General features: G+C 48.0%; 2 protein-coding genes across 3 annotated transcripts in view; one reads left to right on the forward strand and one right to left on the reverse strand.

Annotated features, from left to right (window-relative positions):
* SLC22A23 (solute carrier family 22 member 23) overlaps positions 1 to 8,931 on the forward strand; it is a 114,684-nt gene extending 105,753 nt beyond the window's left edge. For both annotated transcript variants that reach the window (XM_075705873.1, XM_075705874.1), the window contains 3 exons: positions 670 to 702; positions 2,527 to 2,650; positions 8,574 to 8,931. In XM_075705873.1, coding sequence (XP_075561988.1) covers positions 670 to 702; positions 2,527 to 2,650; positions 8,574 to 8,931 — 515 coding nt within the window. The remainder of the gene's footprint in view (positions 1 to 669; positions 703 to 2,526; positions 2,651 to 8,573) is intronic.
* Positions 8,932 to 14,513: 5,582 nt separating this feature from the next.
* PSMG4 (proteasome assembly chaperone 4) lies at positions 14,514 to 20,173 on the reverse strand. The gene is made up of 3 exons (XM_075706314.1): positions 19,985 to 20,173; positions 19,807 to 19,882; positions 14,514 to 14,653 (listed from the first exon to the last, which is right to left on the reverse strand). The coding sequence occupies exons 1-3, from the start codon at positions 20,171 to 20,173 to the stop codon at positions 14,532 to 14,534; spliced, it is 387 nt and encodes a 128-aa protein (XP_075562429.1). The 3' UTR covers positions 14,514 to 14,531.
* Between the last annotated feature and the right edge of the window lie 682 nt (positions 20,174 to 20,855).

Below are 20,855 nucleotides of genomic sequence, written 5' to 3' on the forward strand. Positions count from 1 at the left end.
CCTTCAGGCTTGCCATGTTCAGCCCTTCCTCCAGACCCCGGGGCGTCACCTGGGATGTCGCAGGAGCCTGGTGGGAGATCACCAGCAGAGCTGTGCCCAGCTCGTGCCGCTGCCCTTCCCCTTGCTGCCCAGTACTGCCGTGCGCTCCTTTGCAGCTAGGACGCACGGCAGCTGGTGGCTAGCATGACACATGGACCACCAGCTCAGGTTTTTGGTGAGGATTAGGTCTCCCACTAGTGTGACAGTGCTGACGCTCAGAGTTTTGCTAACTAAAGCCTCTGTTGGCCATTCCCTTGGGGCTGCAGCACGAGGGCAGTTTCTCTTCTTCCCCTTTCATTAATGACAAAGACACCTTTGTGTTAATCCCAGTGGAATTCTGGGGTTCTTAAAAATGCTTTACTGCTGTGTTTGTTACCACTGTCATTAGCGTGCTGTCCTCCAGCTGAAAGGGGCCTGGAAACGGCATGTCCTGTCTGGTGGCCATGGGAAGATGTGCCAGTCGTGGCATGGGAAAGGAGAAGTGTATGGGAGGCTAGGGTGGCATGTGGGATTTACCATTTTTTTTCTTTTCCTTTGGATAAATAAATATGTAATAACAGTATGTTCTTGTTTTCTCTCCCTTTCTCTCTTATTTTTATCTTACTCTAACTTCTGTGGTCTTGGATCCAGTGATTGGAAAATACAGTCAACTTCCAGACTCAGGTATGGTTTACAGAAGAGTCTGCGTCATGCAGGAAGCGCTCCCCCAGGAGCAGGTAGATCCAAAAGGCCGGGGCCAAACCACCCAGAGCGGAGCTGCCACCGCAGAGGGGTGCAGGGGGAAAGCCCACTTCTACACAGTGCCTTGGGACCCCACTCTTAGGCAGGCCTGTTTGTTTGTATGCAGTCTCTCAGTGTAGCACACCCTCCGCATAGTCTGACTCGCCTCTGCATGTCAAGAGAGGGTGCAGAGGTCGCCCGGGGTTTATTTTTAGATATGGGGCACGGCTTTCTTAGCAAGTCTCCTTCTCAGAAGCAACATCCTCAGTTCAGTCTTTTCCAGAAAGGTCTGAGATGCCAGAGTCCTTTCTGATAAGAGGGCTTAAGCACCTTAGAAAATACTTCTCCGAGCACCTTATCCCAGTCTGGAGTACTGTAATAGCAATGCAGGGCCAGGCTACAAGGGAATAAAATTTATGCTTCTATATTTAATCTACCAGACCTGTCCTTGCCCAGCTTTTCCAAGGTCTGTTCTGCTGAGAAGTCACAACTCCCCGTAGGGTCAGTGGTGCAGCCTCACCTGCTATGCCAAGTGTTGCCAGGGAGCCTCAGAAACCTGTAGTTTGCAAGGTGCCACGCTCACATCCTTATCTGCTGGCAGGATTTGCTCTCTCCCCCAGTCTTGGGGTGCACTGCAGAAAGGGCTTAGACCTGAGCAGGCTGTAGCATGTTTTGGAAGTTGTAACCTAAGAGCTCCCCAATACCTTTTGCTCTCCTGAGAGCTGATGTATTCAGCAAGAACAAAAGCAGGTATTACTTTTTGCTGGATCCAGCTGAGAAGGTGCACCTGCTGAATGAGCAGCCCTTTCTCTGGGCAGATCTTGGGACTTGGCTGGAGGAAGGTGGGGGGCGTTGGCTGCAAAGCTCCAGTCCTTTCCCCAGCACTCCTGTTAGGCACCACGTGTTCCCCTTGTATGGCGCAATAGTCTCTGTGAACGACACGGCCTTCTTGCCGGCCAGGACAGACCACATGAGCTTGTACAACCCTGGATCAGATATCCCACCCCTGCCTGCAGAAGGTGGCGAGCAGGGATCAAGTGAGGGATGTATTGTCATCGTGGCCAGGAGACAGTTTCCTTTAGCTTTGCTTAGATTTACTGGGGTTTCTCCCTGTGCTTGATAGACACTGTTTGCTCCCAGAAACCTTGCTGCCGCCCAGCCGTGAAACGATTGAGCAAACAGCCTTGCTGGACACAGTGACTTAGGGCAGTGCTTCACTGTCCTTGGCATCAGCTTTTCTCGCCCAGAGTTGTCAGGCGAAGGCTGTCAAGCTGGGGGTTATGACAGAGTTCACAGACTGATCACGTGCAGGGGCTTAGCACAGAGATGGGAGCACTTTTATTTCTTTCCCCTCTTGCCCTGCGAGTCTATCCAGTGCCTAAGCCACTGAGTTGTACCGCATGTTTGGCAGCTTGATGAACGCTGCCTGCCTCCGCTTGTCTGTCAAACGTGGGAGGGAAGTGGCTGGTGCCTAAAAGACTGCCCAAAGATGTGTTTTTTCTTGGGTTTTACCTTTTTGTGGTGGCTGCACATAAATAATTCAGAGATCGCTGCTATTTTTGGCATGACATCATGATTTTTTTCATGTATGTTTGTGTCTCGGGTGCTTGGGGGATGGATTTTATAAATACCAGTTTTAAATTAGTATTACAAAAATGACTCAAATTCTTGTCTAGGGAGAATGAGTAACATAAACCTGTTTTCTTGTTTTCTTCCTTGGAAGTCTGGGCTCATTCTCACTTTTTATGAACACACTTGCCTTGACAGGTATGAGTGACAGTGTCAAAGACAAATTCTCTACCGCGTTTTCCATCGTGGGTATGTTTTCTTCGCATGCCGTTGGAAGCCTCAGCGTGTTCTTCTGTGCTGAAATCACACCCACAGTAATCAGGTGAGACGTTGGAGCCCCCTCTTCAAAGGATGGGGACAAAATTATCCTCATTTAATTGATAACTGGCTGTGTAACTTAACACGTTGTATGGGAGGGGAAATCCCCCATAATTGGAGACATCACAGCAATTTTGGGGCCGCTCTTTAATGTCACTGCAGTCGGTCTGCCTAAGTGAATGCCTGTCTGTAGGCAGGGAGGCTTTGTTTCCGATGGCTCCACCTTGTGTCCCATGGCGGTGATTATCAACACGCCAGGCATCATACGAATTGCATTCGTTTGCAGTGCAGTACGGTCTTAAATACTTAGCTGAACTAGATCGTGCATTTGAGCCGTGTTACTGCTCCGCTTGCTTACTCAGCTGGATTTATACAAGCAGTGACCATGTGAGTCTGTGGCTTGATATTAAAAGAGAAATTCCACGAGTGTGCAGAGGAGGACGTAGGTGCAGCAATCCCTGCCTCCATAGGGCAGGTTGATCAGGCCAGCTATAGGGGTGCTTCAGTGGAAAGGAGGTGTTGCAACATGCAGGGTTAAATGCTTTTGGTGCACGTAGGTGCTCTGCAAGTCTGCCCGTCCTACAGCAGCACCAGCATGAGTGGTCTGCCTTTATTGCAGATAAAGTCATCTTTGTCTTTGCACCCAGATTTATCTTAGCAGAGGCTCAAAGTTTTAATGAAGAGGAGTGCTTTCATCCTGGGCAATAGTAGAAATCAGGCAGATGATATTCACTGGAGAGCTTCCCATAAAATGTCTTTGTACAGTCAGGTTTTTGTACCATTTTATGTATTCACGGTTATCTTTCACAGCATAAAGGTTGTGATTTTGTGTTCTGGATTATGCTTTCAGCAATGCCACAGGGATTCAGGAGTCCGCCCTGATTCCACTGAATTTTTCAGGAATGTAGGTCATATGGATGGGAGGGAGAGAGGGTGGAAGGAAGAGGATACTCATTTCTTCTCTTTTTTTTTTTCTCCAAATTACATGCCTTTTCAATAACTTTGCAAAAGTATTATAGCAAAACTGTTAGCTGAGTAGCCAGAGTCTCCTTGATCCGTGGCCTTTTCTTCCAAGCTATCTGAATTTGTGAATGTATTTTACAGATAACGTTATTTCCACAGGGAAAGGCAGTTTGGTGTTTTTATGCCGCTTTAATTTTTCACCTTGTCTCTGTTTGAAAGATAAGGAATTGGCCACGTCAACCAGAAAAGAATCTGCCAAGTAGGGTCAGCTGCGCAGTGCGAACTTAGCAAGCTTTTTTCATTAAATCACTTACGTTGCTACAGGGAAGAGGACAAAATCCTGGCTGGGAGACGAAATTCTGCTTCCCCTGACTCTGCTGGGTGACACCAGGCAAGTGACAGTAGCTGGATATGCCTCAGGGTCCCCCTTTATTAAAAGGGATGATGATACTCTGCAGTGTTCTGCAGTCCTACCACCATGAAGCTCTTGGTAAACCCACTCAGGGCTGTAATTAGGAGGTGGAGCTCAGGAGGGTGCATAAACCTGTCTCAGGCAGAGGTGTGGTTAAGCTGCCTTGTGTCCTGTGTTTCGGTGGGATCTGGCAGCTCCCTCATAAACTGTTCTCCAAAATACTGCCTCAGGTGCTCTTTAGTGTTTCAGACCACCTTTTTTTTTTGGTTGAATCTCGAGGAACCTTAAGGAAAAGGGAGGCAGAGGGAGCTCTGGGGCCATCTCTGGGGTTTCCCTGATCAAATCCTTTACCTGTAATCCCCCATCCCTGAGGGAGGAAAACAGCGCTGCCATTATCGGGGTAGCGGTGGCATGATGGAGAAGCCGTAGTGCCCGTCCAGCTCTACTGCTGTAGCGTTGAGATGAACAGTTACAGCAGTGTCGGAGGAAAACGGCCATCTTCATCGCCAAGAGGTGTTGCCTGCTCCAGAAACACAAAGGTCCCGCAGCGTCACGTGGCACAGAGGGGTCCTTCGTACCCTTGCACTGCCCCCCCGGTCCCCTGGTGCTAGGTAGGAGGGCTTCACCAGGAGCTCCGGTTCCTTGCGTCAGGGGCTTCAGTACAGAGCTCCTTCCAAATGCTGAATGTAAGCACTAAGTGGCGCCGATAATCCATCTCTAATAATCTTGATGGGAACACCACTGCACTCTGGACAGCTACTAAACAGGAATAGGCTGAGGAAAGCATGGTGTGTCCTCTCCCCATCCTCTGCATGCTCAGGTACTACCAAGTGGAAGAGAGATCTGGTTTTTTTCTCCGTGTCCTGCTTTTGCACTCACCTGGCCAAAGGAATGAAGAGTGGGCAGTGATGGCCGAATTAGGAGCTTTACCCATCAATAGCTGTCTCAAGCCAAATTTCCAGTGGTGTACAGTGTTTGTTTACCGGGACCTGAACCAGGCCTGGCTTTCAAAGCTAGTGCCTTGCCCCATGAGGCCAAGGGAGTCCTGGTGCGCCACTGAAGCTCTGGCCTAGGACTGAGCGCACAACAGGGTCACTTACGTGCAGGAAAAGGCAGGGGAAAACTTGTCGAGGTTTTCAGGGACTGACTTCAAGAAGTAGCTAAGCTGACTGGACAAAGCCCTAAAAACCTGGTCTGAATTCAGTGTTGGCCCCACTCTGTGCAAGAGGCTGGAGTCGTTGCTTTCCCAAAGTCTCCTCCAGCCTGAGTAATTCTCTGGCTCTTTTGTACTCTGAGCCATGCCGCGTGTCGACCCGTTTCACTCAAGGCAGACAAACAGCCACCTGAAGGCAGAATTAACATTTCTCTACTCCCCTGAGTAGAGTGTGAGTATAGAATCATAGAATCGTTTAGGTTGGAAAAGACCTTTAAGATCATCCAGTCCAACCATTAACCTACACTACCAAGTCTACTCTAAGCCAATCAGTAGAGTAGTGCTGAGAAGGGCAAGTGCCCTTTCTTAGGTTTAGCCTGGTTCAAGCAAAGAATATCAGCGAGGATGTTTTGCTGCTCTCTGAAAAAACACTGCGGTAGCGAGCGAGGAAATTCTCCCCTGTGAACAGGGAGGCCCTTTGTGAGGGCAAAACTTTGGACTAAGGTCCCTTTGCAGTTTGCCCGTGTCAGGACTGCAAGCCTCAGGCAAACCACCCTGCCTCGCTGCTGCTGGGCGAGCAGGGGTCAGGGAAGCGGCTCCCGTCACCCTTGGGGCCGTGCTGTGGCAAAGCCCGCGAGAGCAGCCGCTGCCAGGCGGAGGTGCGAGGGGAGAAGCTGGGGCTCGCCGTGGGTGCCGGCAGCTCTTGCGCTCCATCCCTCGGCTCCGCTCTGCACCTCGGAGCGCGTTTGAAGTACAGCCACTGGCCCCCTGCCATGGGAGACCTCGTACTGAGGAGGAACGGTGCCCCAAAACAGCCTGAATGGTTTTGGTTTCCATCTGCTGCCCTATGATGCCTGCAAAAACAGTGTGAATTATGAGGGTGCTGCCTCTCTTGCCCTGTACCCGTTTTCCTGATGTGCACATGAACAACAAAAAATTCCTGACGGTATTTTCACTTTTTTTTTTTTTTTTTTTTCCGTTTTCATACTGTCAGTATAATCAAACATCAAAAAAAATTTTTCTAGGACACATACCAAAATGTATTTTCAAGCCTTCTTTTGCCAGGTTTTGATGGCGCTGGGTAAAGTAACGCCTGCTCTAATTACTGACGTCATATGGAAAAATTTTTTTTCCCCTCCAAATCTGAAGCCGCGTGACCCACAATGACAGAGCCATCTTTGTTGTTGCCTTTTCCTGTTTTCTTTCAGCTTGCTTGATGTCCTTCTACAGGGGCTTTAAAAACTCACCTTGGGTCCTTCTCAGGGACTGAGATACAATTTAGCCATAGCAAACACTGATGTAAATGAGCCGGGCTTTTGTTGCTCCAGAGCCAGCTTGGAGAGTGATCTACTATGCGTTCAGGGCTGGTTGTGTCGATTACTTATGTGAGCGTATTAATGAAGTTGCAGGGAGGCCAGATGCACAATGGCTGCATTCAGCTGGGTTTCTAATTGCCATCGGAAAGCTGGCAAGTTTTTAATAAGGGCTTTTGCAGTATTTGGGGAAATCACGGTTGTCTCTGAAAGATGCTCTGCCAAGCCTGGAGAATTAGAAGGTACATACGTGAATTTTTGATCCAGTCAGTGTCCCAAGAGCATCTTTTGAAACCTGCGCTTGCTGCCTTTTAGCTGCCAAGTAAGCAGCGGTAGATTTTGGAAAGGATTGGGTGAAGATTAGCTTTAACACGGTGGTTGGCTGAGTGAATTTGGCATTTGTAGGTTTATAGTGCTGTGATTTCTGCTATGCTCAATAGTTGATGAAACTTTTCTTTCCAAGTAGTTGATGTAAAACAGTTCATTTGCCTCTTGCAGTTGTCTTCTGTAAGGTCTGGTTATCGTTAATAATTACATCTCTGCCACTGGGCACCTGCCACTGAAGCGCCTGAGCCCGTCTGATCACCAGAGGGTTTGGGAATGAATAGATGGCATCTCCTGGAGGAGCCGCAAGAAGCGTGCTGCTCGGGTGAGCTTGGTAAGGGAGTGGGGAGCAGGGTGCCAGCGATTAAGCTCATGAGGAGACCTCCCCCTGCAGGCAGCAGGGTCTTTGGAAAACGAAGGATAAGCTGCTGCTCTCAGAGATTTTGCTAAAACAAGTCACTCGAGGGTGACACTGCTGGCTGGAGATCTCGGTCGTGCTGCAGCAGGAAGAGGGAATGGTCTACCCCAGAGAGATGCTTGCGGTGCTGCTTCTGTGCGGGGTCACCCAGCAGGGACAGGCCCCGGGAGCACGAGCTGTGCCTCAAAACAAGGTGAGCGTGCGCATACAGCCAGAGGTGTGCCAGGCCTGCCTGCTCCAGCACCTGGAGAGATGTTGATGAGCCAAGACAAGGAACTGCAAAAGAGGTTGCTTGCACAGCCGAGCATCAGGAGAGAGCACTGAATGTGGCTTGCACAAGCAAATTCCATGCTTGCGACTGGAGGAAGATGAGGTTATTTTCACACCTCTTTTTTTGTTAGCCTTTAATGTGTTTTCACTGTTTTTTGGTGTGCATGCATGTATGATCTCAATACAGAAGCACAGTGCATTTAATAAATAAGCATTTCTTCCATAAAGAATATTTTATAAAGTTACCTATTTATAATTTCACCAGTGCTAACCTTTTCATAACCTTTCTGTGATACAAGAATACACAAGAAGAGCAAGAAAGAGTGAAGTGAGGGACCTACCTCAACTTGTACAGCGAGTTAAGAGGAGGTCTTGGAAATTAATCCCAAACTCTTGTTCTCCTATTCTGACCACTAGCTATGTTATCTTTTTTTTCTGAAAATTATGCATTTTATTACAACATCAGCGTGTTGACAGGTTCCAGCCACAACATGTGTTTTATGGAGAAAATATTTCAGCACTCAGTGTTTGGTTTAATGGATCGAGGCAGTGGCCTGTGAAGTCTAATCTCCTGCCTCCACTGCTGATTGATGCCAGATACTTCAAAGACAGCCAGAATTGACTTCTGCACCTACTGCTTCTTGGTGTGTCTTGTCTGAGCCAGAGAAGGCCAGCATGCTAAGAAAAATCTGGTTTTCCCTCACTGAATATGGGAATACTTTGGAGGGCTGTCTACACGCTCACACGACAAAGCTCCTCTTCTCCTTATGTGGGGGCAGTTATATGGGTGTGAAGAGGTACTTAAGCGAGTAGAGTTATTTCCCCACGCTGAGGCAAATAGGCAGCAATGATCTACAACAGCAAAGCAACTCCCTACTGGAGTAACTGTGCAGTACGAAAGCTGTGAGCAAACCAAGTTTGCCTTAGAGATTTCGGACGCCCAGGTGCCTGCCAAACAGGGGTGTAGTCTGGGGGGCCCGTCCAGGGCTGTGGGCTCCCCACGCCAGTGCCGATGGGGCTGCGCTGGCAGGAGCGGGCTGTGGGACCCGGGTCTCACCTCTGCTGTGTTTGCAGGGGAGGCGGGCTGGGGCTGGTCCTGGCCAGCGCGGGATTCGGCCGTCTGACCGCCCCCATCATGGAGCTCCACAACCAGAAAGGCTACTTCCTCCACCACGTCATTTTCGCCTGCTGTACGCTCATCTGCATCATCTGCATCCTGCTGCTGCCGGAGAGCAAGAACCAGAACCTGCCCGAGAACATCCCGGACGGGGAACATTACACCCGGCAGCCCCTCCTGCCGCACAAGAAGGGGGAGCAGCCCCTGCTCCTGACAAACTCTGAACTCAAGGATTACTCTGGCCTCCATGACTCGGCAGCTGTGAGTGACGGGATCTCGGAGAACACCACTGCCAACGGGATGAAGTCAATGTAACTGGGTGGATTGGGTTTTTTTCCTTCTTTTTTTTGGTTGGGTATTTTTTTTTCCTTCTCCTCTTTCTTTTGTATTTTATTTGATGCTGTTGTGCAGGAGGAGCAGCACTTTGGGCAAAGGTGTTTTGCACAGATTTTACAAACCAGTGATAGAGCAGACACAGACTTGGGGGAATTCAACTCTGCTGCTAAAGCAACTTTTGGCATCTTCAACTGTTGTGCAGATTGCTCTTGAAAAAGTATGGGGGAAAAGACTCAATCTGAGAAAAGACCTGGCTGAAGGTAGCCCTTCAGAACTCTTTTTTTCCCTGCATTAAATATGTATATTTATTTTGATTTATTCTCAGAAGCACTTTATTTCCTTTTCCTTTCATAGATCACAAAAATGAAGCCATCTTATTATAAGAGGTGCAGCCATTCCAAGAAAGAAACCACGGGGGGGGTTGTTTTCTGTTTTGTTTTTGTGTTTCTTTAAAGGAAAGAGGGATCCACTGCGAAGTTGAATTGACTGAAATTTAGACTTGTGCAACATTCTTCTGCCTGTCTAGAAAGTCCAAGCGCCCAGGTTGCCTGCTGTGTTTGTATACACCAAAAAAAGAAGAAGAAAAAAAAAAAAGCAAAACCTGTTGTGACTCTGACTGCATTTTAGGCAGCTTATGTTTGTTTTTGTAGCCCATGTGCACTTAAAAGTTACTTTCTAAATTAGTACTTTTTTTTTTTCCACCAAATGCAGTGAAGAAAATCCTACCCAAACAAGCTGATTTTTCAATGAGAATCAGCCTTCTGCGTTTTCAGAGTCCATTAATCTATTTTAGACAGTTCCTGCTGGTCTTTAATAGTAATGTAGATGATGTAAATGATTTGACCAATGATGCAAAAATTAGTTTTGCCAAGAATGGCTTTAATTACCAGGAGTCCCAGAATCTCTGATTGACTGCTCCAGGAGAAGAGCACAGACCAGCAGGGACAAAAAGTAAGAAGCATGGGCTACGATCTGTACTTCTATTCCAAAAGGCAGCACAGCTGGGATTCCCGCTCCTGGGAAATGAGTGTCCTGGCATTGCCTTACCTGTTTTTAGAACCAGGGGTTTTGTTTTCAGTTTAAGTGGACAAAATGCTTAAGTGACTGTCGGAAAGGAATGAATTGATAGCCTGTGAATAATGACTTACGGTCTGCTGTTGGCCATCTTGGGGCTTTTAGAGATGTTTTCTGGTTCTGACCCAAGAATATACAGTGAACTCCCCCAGATTTCCCCCCTTCCCCAACTGCTCTTCTAGGATTTTCATTCAGGAAAAAAAAAAAGCTTACTTAAATTGGATAGATCCTACTCTAGGCTAAGCAAAGTGAACATCCAGTTTGTCTCGTACTGTGCAGATGGCACTTTGATAGTGGCCACTTGACTTCTCTCCTCCAAGCCCGCAAACCAACTATTTCCTTTGGCCATCGGCTTTTGGTTCTCACTGTGTGAATATTGTGAGGATCTAGTTCAATGCAAGGATTTTGCAGACAGCTTTCTTGCATTGCAGTTAACCTTCCTGCTCTCCCTCCCTCTTCTCCTTCCTCACTCAGGCCATCCATTTGTGGTTGCTCGGTAGTGCAGACGTTCAAACAAACAGAGCAGCAGGATGTCGATGTTGTATTGAGTGTCCATATGATTGCCACTTTGTTTGATGTACATCTTGCGTTTGTACGCATGGAAAGCGCTCGTTTGCACTTTCCTCCTCTACCTTCCCTCCCCCTTCCTCCTTTGCTGTATATATTGTCGATTAACTACTGTACCTAACAATTTCCATCCTCCATTAGGCTGCCGATGTCCTCTTACAGGCCCCAATAAATCAGATACGTGCTCCCTGATGGGCAATGCAGTAAGCAGCGCAGCCTCAGACGCTGATGAGTGCAAGGGGACAGGTAGACCTCCAGAAGCAACAGAGATTGTTGTGTTCAGAGTAACAATGTTGTCCTAAAGCTGCTAATTTTTGTACAGAGGATGTGGACATTCGGGTTCTTCTTGAGCCTGGTAAGAAACACTGGACCAGTTGACGGTAGTTTTGCCCAAAGTTACACTACTGTTTATTTTTCACCTTTGCTAGACTTGCTGTGACAGCGAGAGCCCGATCTTCCCTATGCTCAAGTTTTATTGTTGAGCTTGAGTGTGGCTGCTTCTCTTTTTGTTCTGCGCCGAGACTTCTGCAGTCTGTGTTCACCTAAGGGAAAAAACCTAGGCCCTCCCCATTCATGCAGTATTCACGTGCCAAATTTGTGCAATAACTTTCGCCTTCGATATGAGATGCTTGTTGCAAGCCACACATATTGAGGGGGGCGGAAAAAGTGGGTTCACAACAAAAAACTGAAGAAGCAAAACAAGTCTTAATGGAAAGGGGCCTGAAAGTGGAGGAGCAGGGGCGAGCGCAGAGGTGGAGAGCGGCGTCCTGCCATCCGTCGTGCCGTGGAGCCAGCGGCTCCTTCGTTCGTGGTCTCTATGTGTGCGTGCTCAAGCTACGGTACGGTTCTTGTAGCCCATCCACAAGCCGATTAAACCAGCTGCTTCCAGCACTGTCAGCGGTCCTGGTGTGCTCACCGCTGTCGTCCACAGCGCTTTATTGTTTCCTATTCTGGTGGTTGCTCTCTGATGACAGATGGGCCCAGGGAAGAGAATGGTTGTTTGAACATATCATATAGTAAACAAACTAGGTGACAGAAACATGCAGTGATTTTTTTTGTTTTGTTTTTTTTTAATTCTTATGAAATTGACTTGATTTGCTGCTTTTTGGGTTTTTTGCCTGAAACCAGGTAGCTGGTACTGATCTTCTGCAACGTGGGAAACCCCAACTTCTCAAGTTGGTCTGGCCCTCTGCCTCTGTCATGACAATAAAAACACAACCTAATTTCCTGGCTTGGCAGCTCCCGTTTTGCTCCTTTTCCTGAAAAGATGAACGCTTCTGTGATTATTTTTATTCCACACGCGCTCACAGAGTTGGAAAGCTTTTGCTAAGCATATCTTGTGCAGAGGAGTCGGGTACCAGGTGATGCGGGAGGGCAGAAAGGAAACACGGAGATGCTTGCCCTGCTCCGCCTAGTCCTGCGGCAGGACAGGGCTCTCTGCTGGGGTCCCAGCCTGCCGCACCATCGGCTCCTCGGCCGCGGCTCCTCCGCAGCCATCACCAGGAAAGGCTTTTCTCAGGCGGCTCTTTCTGGCCACCACAACAGGGGAAGCGGTCAAAGCTGTCCTGTCCGTTTTGGCCTTTTTCTGTGAACCTTCAGTAACCTCTAAGCCCATCAGTGGATTTTTTCTTTAGGTTTACCATTTTAAGGGCTTTCTTCCATCTTGGTAAGTTTAAACAAAAATGTGAAAGTGACATTATGCTTGATCTTGGGGGTTTTGTCCCCTTTTAAGATTTCAGTACTGCTTTCATTGCCAGACACGCTGCAAATGGATAACGACAGTCGCCTGTTTGCAAGTGTTTTGTGGCCACTCAGAAAGGGGGTTGTGTGATTTACTTTTTGGTTTCATTGAGCAGGCTTTCTTTTTTTTTTTTTTTCTTTAATGGAAGTATTTTACTTAACTGTTGCCACTTCCTGGAGCCAAACACTAAAGGTCACCAAATTGGAAGCAGAAGTGCCATTAACTGAACTCTGTGAATGTCAAGTCAAGTTGCGCCTGTAGCTGGCACATAAGACAACACTATTAAGTGGGGGGATGATCTCCCCCACTGTAACTCTTTTTTTTTTCTTTTTTTTTTTGGTAAGAAAAACAAAATTACAAACCTCATTTTAAATGTGTTGTGTAAAATGTTTCAGGAAAGGAGTACGGTGTGTTATGTCTAGTGGGTGAGATCTCCCTCCCCATTTCAGTTTCTGATGAAGTTTTAAAGAATCGTGTTACTGTACGTTTTGATCATGAATAGTCTGGTGGTGCTTCCTCATAGCACAAGCTTAAATCAAGTACTGAAAACAGTCTTACAAGCTAAATGTCTGCATGATGTTACATCTGTTGTACCTACTGAAAAGAACTTTGTATGTAAATGTACAGAATAAAATTACGTTGTCCCATCAGTTTGCTCTCCTTGGTCTGGCTCCCTCGCAGCGACTTCTGAAACAGCCCGGCAGCAGCTAATGTCAGTGACACCTCAGCAAACAGTCCTACCCTCCTCTACAAACAGAATGAGCTGACTGTAAATCAGGCTAATTAAATCAGCATATTGATTTGCAACTAATTATCCTTTATAGTCAATCACAGAAGAATAGCTGACTGTTTCCTGGGTGGTGTAAATTAAAAGGAAAATGCCCTCCAACAGTTGCTTTTTGCTATTCTGATCTCAAACTCCGGCCAAGGACCAGCAGCTCTTCTCACCAGGTAGGGAAGGGCCCTCTGCGCCCATGTCAAATCTGCAACATCGAAGCCACTGGGTGTTCAAACCCCTTCGGGCGAGCCACTCATCAGGGGTTGTGCCTTCTTACCTCAGCAACCTCTTGGTTACAGGTTTTAATTGCTGATTATGGCACCAGAGCAAGGTAAGTTCATCAGTTTTCTGTAGGTTGTTAGGTCAGCTGTCTAGCAGCAGCACTAGTAGTTTTTGTTTGTATCGGAAGCTTCTGTCTGAGTTGGGGCTCAACTTGTAATGCAAAAGAAATAACCTGGACTGGCTCATCGGGTCGCTACGCTCAGTGTTCCTCCAAATTGCTGTAAGAGGTGGCGTGCCACGGCACAGCACGTATCGACAGCTGCAAACGGTCACCGCGCCATCGGCTCGGTGGTTGGTTTGGGGTTTTTTGTACAGTTAACTTTTAGCTGCCCTTCTCATTGAACAAAGTAGCACATGGACCTGCCTTTGAAAGGGTATCTGTCGTACCTAAAGGCAAGTCCAGAGATGTAGCAGCAGGATGCTTTGCGGTGGTGGTAGTGACTGCTCTGATTTTTCTAATGAGTACGCTCAAGTTACACACATGATGCTCTTCTAGCAGCCTGACAGATTTGTCCATTGCTCCAAAATTCAAGCTGTGCTTTTTCCTTCTACATAGCCCTCGGGGATGCGGGGATGCACAGAAAACCCTTTGTGAAACCCTTCTAGTGTTCTCAGTGCCCAAGAGATGGAAGGAAATCCAGTGTTTAGCACTAGTACTACAACCAACAGGGGCTAAGAAGACAGAGCAAGGTAATGCTCATTTTATGTTACAGCTTTTCAATACCAAAAACATGGGTGGGTTTTTTTATTATTCAAACGCTAAAAGCTGCAATACTATGTTCAATGCTACTGCTACATGGTAGATTAATTGTACAGGTAGAATTTGGAACGGATTTCCCAGCAGGTCCCAGTACTGAATGACGCAGGCCAGACACTGCATGCACTTTTACGATGATGTTCTCACATAGCAACGTATTTTCTACTCTACTCGCCTATCCTCTACTTAATAGGGTAGCAAATTTGGGGGGGAAAAAAAAAAAAAGCAGGTCCAACTGTATTTAGGTCCAGCTATATTTAATAACAACTGCAAATTCAATCAAACCAATACAAAACAAATAGACTAACTTAATGTCAGTGTGAAAATTGCAATCAGTTTTTCTAAAACAAAAACTTGGGTTATTTTACAATGATGCAAAGTCAGAACTTCTCTGGAAAAGCCATCATTTCTTCTTTGATCCTGTTTTCTATGAGTAAGGTGAAATTGCTGTCTGTGTTTTGAAGATTGTAGCTGACAAATACCTGTTTTTTGGTCTTGCTGGCTAAAACACAAAACAGAGTATTCAGCCGTAGTTTGCTCTTATAAAAGTGATGATGGTATTCAAGCAAGTCTTTTAAAAAGCCGTAACATGCAGATTTCTAAGACAACATTCTCCACTCCTGCCGTGCTGGACCCAGTTATAAAGAAACAGCAGAACAAATACCTGAGTGTTCACATGTTGGACAAAGCTATGCATGTCATTGAAATGGACAATATAAGCCTGGTGACTATCAACTAGTTTTTGGCCTGATGCAAAAAGCCATTAGTCACTGGAAAGCCTTGCAGTGTTTTTAGCGGATTTTGGACGCTTCTTAAACCTAGTACAGTTTAAGTGAAACCATAGACTATACTGGACTCTTAGCACTGCAATCTAGTTTATAAATTGGTAAGTCTATGCTGTGAAAAACACTTACAGAGGGAAAGCGCACAAGAAAAGTGATTAGGCCCCAGTTAACAAAGTTCTGTTTAATTATGAACCCCCAGAAAGGCCCCCAAAAGTGTGCACCGCTCTTGTCTAAGCCTGCTGTCAATAATTTTGTTTCCTTTAACCTTTACTTAGACGGTGTCCATGAATGCTCCAGGAGGCCGGAGAGCCTGGGCTGAATATGATGAAGCCAAACCCAAGTTCCAGGCTACTGTAATGACAAATACCTAGAGAGAGGTGCTATAAAATTAAGAGCTGCCTTCGATGACAGAGCTAATTAACAGTGACAAAAATAATGTCCACTGGGGCAGGAAGACTTAATTATCAGAGTAGAACAGATAACACCAAGAAGTGGTTTACAAATAAAATTGAATCCTGCTTAGATTTTACCATAGTAATATAGCAAATTTGTAACTCTCTATACACTGCTAAAGCTAAACTTTGTGAAGAATGTAAGCACCATAGAGGAAAAACAGGCACTAAATTTAAATTGAGCTGTGGAAAATAGAAGGCAAAAAGTGGTATTTGGGTCACAGGATATTCCTGGCAGGGAATGAGCTGGGAGCTGACGATCCCAGGGAGAAATCAGACTGTTCTGCTGAATATTCAAAAATATCATCTGAATTTTAAAAATTGAACATAAAGACACCAGAACTCCTAATATCTCAATCCTTTTCAAATGGGAATGTTAACTACAGGAAACATATATGTACACATAAAATGTGCTTAAACAGCACTTTTGAGGCATTTTCATCGTGCAAGTCAATTTATTATCATTTTCCATCCTAACAAGTTACCAGTTTCCTGGCTTAGTGAGTAGAGCTGAAATGCAAGGACTCATTTGCCTTTTAAGACTTGGCACTACAAAATGCTGATAAAATGCACCACATTGCTCTGATTGCAAAAAAAATAGTGCTTGGCACCAGATTTTGTGGTCTAAAGCAGCATGTTTTGTAAGCATTAGTACTTCATTATCATGCCCTAAATGAATGTAATGCTAATTCTGAACTAATTAATACCATTATCCTATCTGACGAAGCTACATCGTACACTGCAGCATCAAAACTCAACTTCTTAACTATGTTTGCATAAGATCTGATTGAGTCTCTGGGATGCTGTTCCAGTTCCTGGGAAAACTGCAAATCCCTCAGGGCTGCCTGCACAGAGGAGCTCTGCTCCCAGCAGGACCTCGTCTGTCCCCGCTTCCCTGCGGATTCATTTAGACACGTGGACTCTTGTGAGAAGGACAGAAGAAGGAAGATCTTACGTCTTCATGGAAGACCGTCTTCAGAGTAAAGCAGAAAACTGCAAAAGACAAGGCTTATCTAAAAAAAAAACCCTTCAGCGGGGCTGCTTCCCATGCAGCCTGGCTACTAAGACCTGTTGCACCCACCCCTGAAAGCAGGGAAAAAGCTTCCTCAGCAGCCCATCACCTGGGATGCGCAGAGTGCCGAGAGGCACTGTGGCAGCACAGACCTGCTCCTACAACAGGGCAAAGGCCCACTCTAAGCTTGAAGAGGATCCCAGTGGGAGCAGGAGAACGGACAGAACAAGTGTTAGGCATAAGTTTGTAGACCATCCGTGGTGGAAAAGAGGTAGGATGGGGGGGGGACTGTGCTCAGCTGTGAAAAACTCAACTAAGAGGTTGAGGTGATCTTCACCGAGAGTCTGCCAGTCCCTACAGAGGGTCGATGAAGACATGGCGCTATTCAGCAGTCACTGCGGCCAAAAGCGCTGTGATTTCAGGATATGCAGGTAAGGGAGGCACTAATGGACAAGACTTTCTCAAGAATCAGAGTCCACTAACCTACAGGAAACAATTTTTTAGGATTTGCGTTTCTTGACTAGCGAGACACATGTTGTGCCAGAGCAATCAAGTAGGGTGGTGGGAAACAGTCCCTGCACCTAATACAAACAGATATAGATAGAAATAGGAACATGGCCATGTGTCTTCAGCAATGGAAAATTAAAAAAAAAAAAAACACCAACCCTGAAATAAGGGGAGAGAGAGCCAGTACACCAAATGCAGCTGTTCTGGCTAGGACCCGTACCAGGCTATAGAGAAAATGACAGGAGAATGTGTACACTGATGCACAGCAGAGCTGAAACTCCTGCTCTAGGACCAGGAACCTGACATTGCAGGAACAAAAGGCAGGTGATGGAATATGACTGGGAAGTATAAGAAATAAAAATACTTATGTTCAAGTGGCATCATATGCTACTTAAATTAGTGCCTGCAAAGACCAGAATGGAAACAGCATGGAAAAAATGATGACAGCAGAGAGGAAAAAAAAAAATAGATACTGACTGCTTGACGATTACCACATGGCAGGATGGTTAAAAAGGCTACCTTGAAAGTACAGTTACAATTTAGACTTGGCTGTGAATAGCATCTCTTGTTATTACAGAATTTGTGGGAGTAACAAGGATTTCATTTCCCAGACAAAAACTTACCAGTAACAGTAAAGCTTGGTATTTCTAGTCAAGGCAGAACACAGATTTCCTTACGGAGCACTTTGTGAAACAAAGATACAGAGATGCTTAATGACAATCTTGCAGATCCAATGGTTTCAGGATAATAAACAATTCTGGAATAAGTGACCATGAGCTGACTTAAATTGCTGGACTGACAAAAGTAAGCCTAAAAACTAAGGTGTAGGATTTTAGAAAGAAGATTTCTCTTCTCAAAACCCAGTTATGATCAGGTGAAGAGGAAGCATGTATTTATTCAAAGCCAGAAGTGTATCATTGACTTTCTCTTTCCAACCAAAGGTGGAAAAGGTCTACAGGCCTTCCTCAATACAGTATACCTTAAGCAGGGTAGCATGAGTAGGAATTATATCTGTAACGGATATAAAAGGGACTGACCAGCAAGGAAAACCGCAACCCAGAGGTCAGATGGCACAGATACAGAGGAATATTGCCCAAAAGCCTAGCTGGGCCACAGCTGGCACAGCAAGCTTAAGGCAGAATAATGAAAGGTATTTAAAGCACAAACAGAAAGAAAATAGGAAGGTGCATTACGCTCTGAGGATGAAGAGTAACCGCTATCCCAGTACCAAGCAACGCTATCAGTTCTCAGTAACAAAGGATGTGAAATTAGCACTGTAAATGAGAAAAGGACCTTAAAAAAAATAAAGGCAGCAAAACTGAGACCACTTATTGGGAGAAAAATCAGGTGACCTGGACAGCCTCTGTCCTAGAACACTGAAAGAACTATAAGAAGTAACAAGTTATTACCAACTCTAGCTGTGAAATCTGTAATAAATCTCTAAGAACAAAGATAGCACATCCACAAAAAAACAAAAAGACAGGAGAGGGTGGGAATCACTGAGACAACTTCAAGCTGTTAGCTGGACTCCAACACTATACAGAACCTTAGAGCAAGATTCAGAAGAAATGAGTAACGAGGAGACCAAACGGAAAATGGAATAAACTGTTATACTTTATCCAAAGTAAACCCACTCTGACTACATTTTTACTAACTGATTTGTTAAGGATGATGCACGAATGACATATAAAGAAATCATGTTACACGGTACTCCATAGAATTAATACTTAAAGTGGAAATGATTGAAGCCAGTATGTAGAGAAAAAGCTGCCGCCGCGGGAGACTACAACAGTGGTTACTAAAAGAGACGTTACCAGGATGAAGAAAGGACGCTAGTACTGTTTTTCAAAGATCGGTCTTGTCAGCAATCCTTTTTTTATACACAAGTTAGCGGCCACGAAGAAGTAGGTGTAGACTCGTGAAACTGCCTGACAGTACAAACTCAGGACGTATCGCCCCTAACGAAGATCAGCAGACAGATAATTAAGAAGAATTCTGTGGCCTTCCAACTGAAACAACAGAAGTAAGGTGAGATTGAGCAGCGCAGCATCTCGCATTTAAAACCTGGTAACAAGTACTTAAGCAGTTCACCAGTCGGAGCTGCATCAGTTACCGGCGGGTGATGATGAGTAACCAGCATGATGCAGCTGTCAAGAGTGAGGGTGCGAGGATGCATTAGGCCAAGGATTTTTTTTTTTTTTTTCAGAGATACAGGAGTTTGCAAGTCAGCGTTCAGATTCAGAAATCTGGCTACGTCGGCATCGCGCTAGGTATAGCGGGACACCCTTACGCGTGCCGAAAACGGAGACGTCCCGAGAGGTGCCCGTTACGTGCTGCAAGGACAGTCAGATCAAACACTGGCATCTGGGAGATGATCCAGGGCTTTCCAGGCCAGAACTTCTCAGAGTTTGGGGGCTAAAAGGTGCGAGACGTGATGAGGGTTGGCTTCACCTGCAGGCAAAACGCACGTGCGGTGCACGACGACCGCCGCGCCCCGCAGCACGGGGGTGTTACGGCGTTATAGAGAGGAGGCCGCTGGGAACCCCGCTCGAGAGGCGCAAGCGTGGGCTCCCCCTGCCTCGCACCCAAAGCCAGGGGCAGGATATGAAATAATAGGGGGGGGTGACAGCGCTCAACGTGCCTTGAGGCGGAGACCCCGCCAGCCAGCCGGGGTCCGGCAGGCTCGCACGCTGCTGAAAAATTGGGAATGGTAGCGGAGACCGCCGTCAGCCGTCGCGGTCAGCACCGCGCCCACCCAGCCCGGGTCAGGGGTGGCTCCCAGGCCGCCAAACACGGCTACGCCCGGGCCCTCCCCCCGCGGAACGCAGCCTCCCGCCCCCGCCGCCCCGGAGCCGGCCCCCCCCCGGCCGCAGCGCGCAGCCGCCGCGCCCGCACCTACCCAAGCGCTGGGCCAGGCAGGCGGAGGCGGTGTCCGAGGGATCCCCGAGGAGCGAGGCGGCCACCGGGATGCTGTCCTGCAAGCGGAGCACAGCGGAGGGCAGGGCTTAGCCTCCGGGGCAGAGGCGGCGGGACCCCGCCAGCCGCCCCCCCGGGGCAGAGGCGGCGGGGACGCTCACCCGGGGGCTGCACATGGCGACGGCCAGGCTGGCGAGGGCGGGCGCGGCGCCCACCCACAGGAAGAGCGAGTCCCGCAGCCGCATGGCGTGGAAGTGCACCCGCTGCTCGCCCAGCCGCCCGCTGAAGTCGTGCAGGGCGATGCCGCCCGCTGCTGCCGCCGCCGCTCCCCCGCCGCCCGCCGCCTCCATCGGCCCCGCTCCCGGCGCGGCCAAGGCCTCAGCAGGCGAGGCCCGAGCGGGCGGCCCGCCCCCGCTGCCCGGGGAGGCGGTGCTCCGCCGCGCCCGCCCCGCCACAGGCCTGTGGCGGGGCGGGCGCGGCGGAGCACCGCCTCCCCGGGCAGCCGCTGGGTGCACGCTTCCTCCGTGCGTAACCTCCCGGGGGTACACACGCAGCCCCCCGCCCCCGTTGGTGCACACACACACACCCCCCCCCCCCCGCCATCCATGCACGGCCCCTCCCCGGTGCACTCCTCCTCCGTGCACAGGCCCCCGCAGCATGCACGCGCACCCCCCCTTCCGTTCCCCAACCCACCCACCCCCCCCCCCGAAAATGTACACTCCCCCTGGTCGGTGCACACCCCCGCCGTGTACACCCCCCCCCCCCGAAAGGCACAGCCTCCTCCCGGGGCGCACACGCACACGCATGAACACACAGAGCCCCCGGTGCACACCCCTTGTGCATGCACACACGCACACCGCGGGGCACACGCAGAGCCCCCGGTGCACACCCCTTGTGCATGCACACACACCCACCCCAGGCACACACAGAGCCCCCGGTGCACACCCCCTGTGCATGCACACACACCGCGGGGCACACACAGAGCCCCCGGTGCACACCCCCTGTGCATGCACATACACCCCGGGGCACACC

This window comes from Pelecanus crispus, chromosome 2 (assembly GCF_030463565.1).
Source record: "Pelecanus crispus isolate bPelCri1 chromosome 2, bPelCri1.pri, whole genome shotgun sequence".
Lineage (NCBI taxonomy): Eukaryota > Metazoa > Chordata > Aves > Pelecaniformes > Pelecanidae > Pelecanus > Pelecanus crispus.

What these genes read in the sequence shown, in the direction of transcription:
- PSMG4 (XM_075706314.1), bottom strand. Translation starts at nt 20,173, where the DNA reads ATGGAGGCGGCGGGCGGCGGGGGAGCGGCGGCGGCAGCAGCGGGCGGC. An exon ending in TCGCCATGTGCAGCCCCCGG is followed by an intron (nt 19,883 to 19,984) that starts GTGAGCGTCCCC and finishes CTCCGCTTGCAG; the next exon opens with GACAGCATCCCGGTGGCCGC. An exon ending in CTGCCTGGCCCAGCGCTTGG is followed by an intron (nt 14,654 to 19,806) that starts GTAGGTGCGGGC and finishes TTTGTGTTTTAG; the next exon opens with CCAGCAAGACCAAAAAACAG.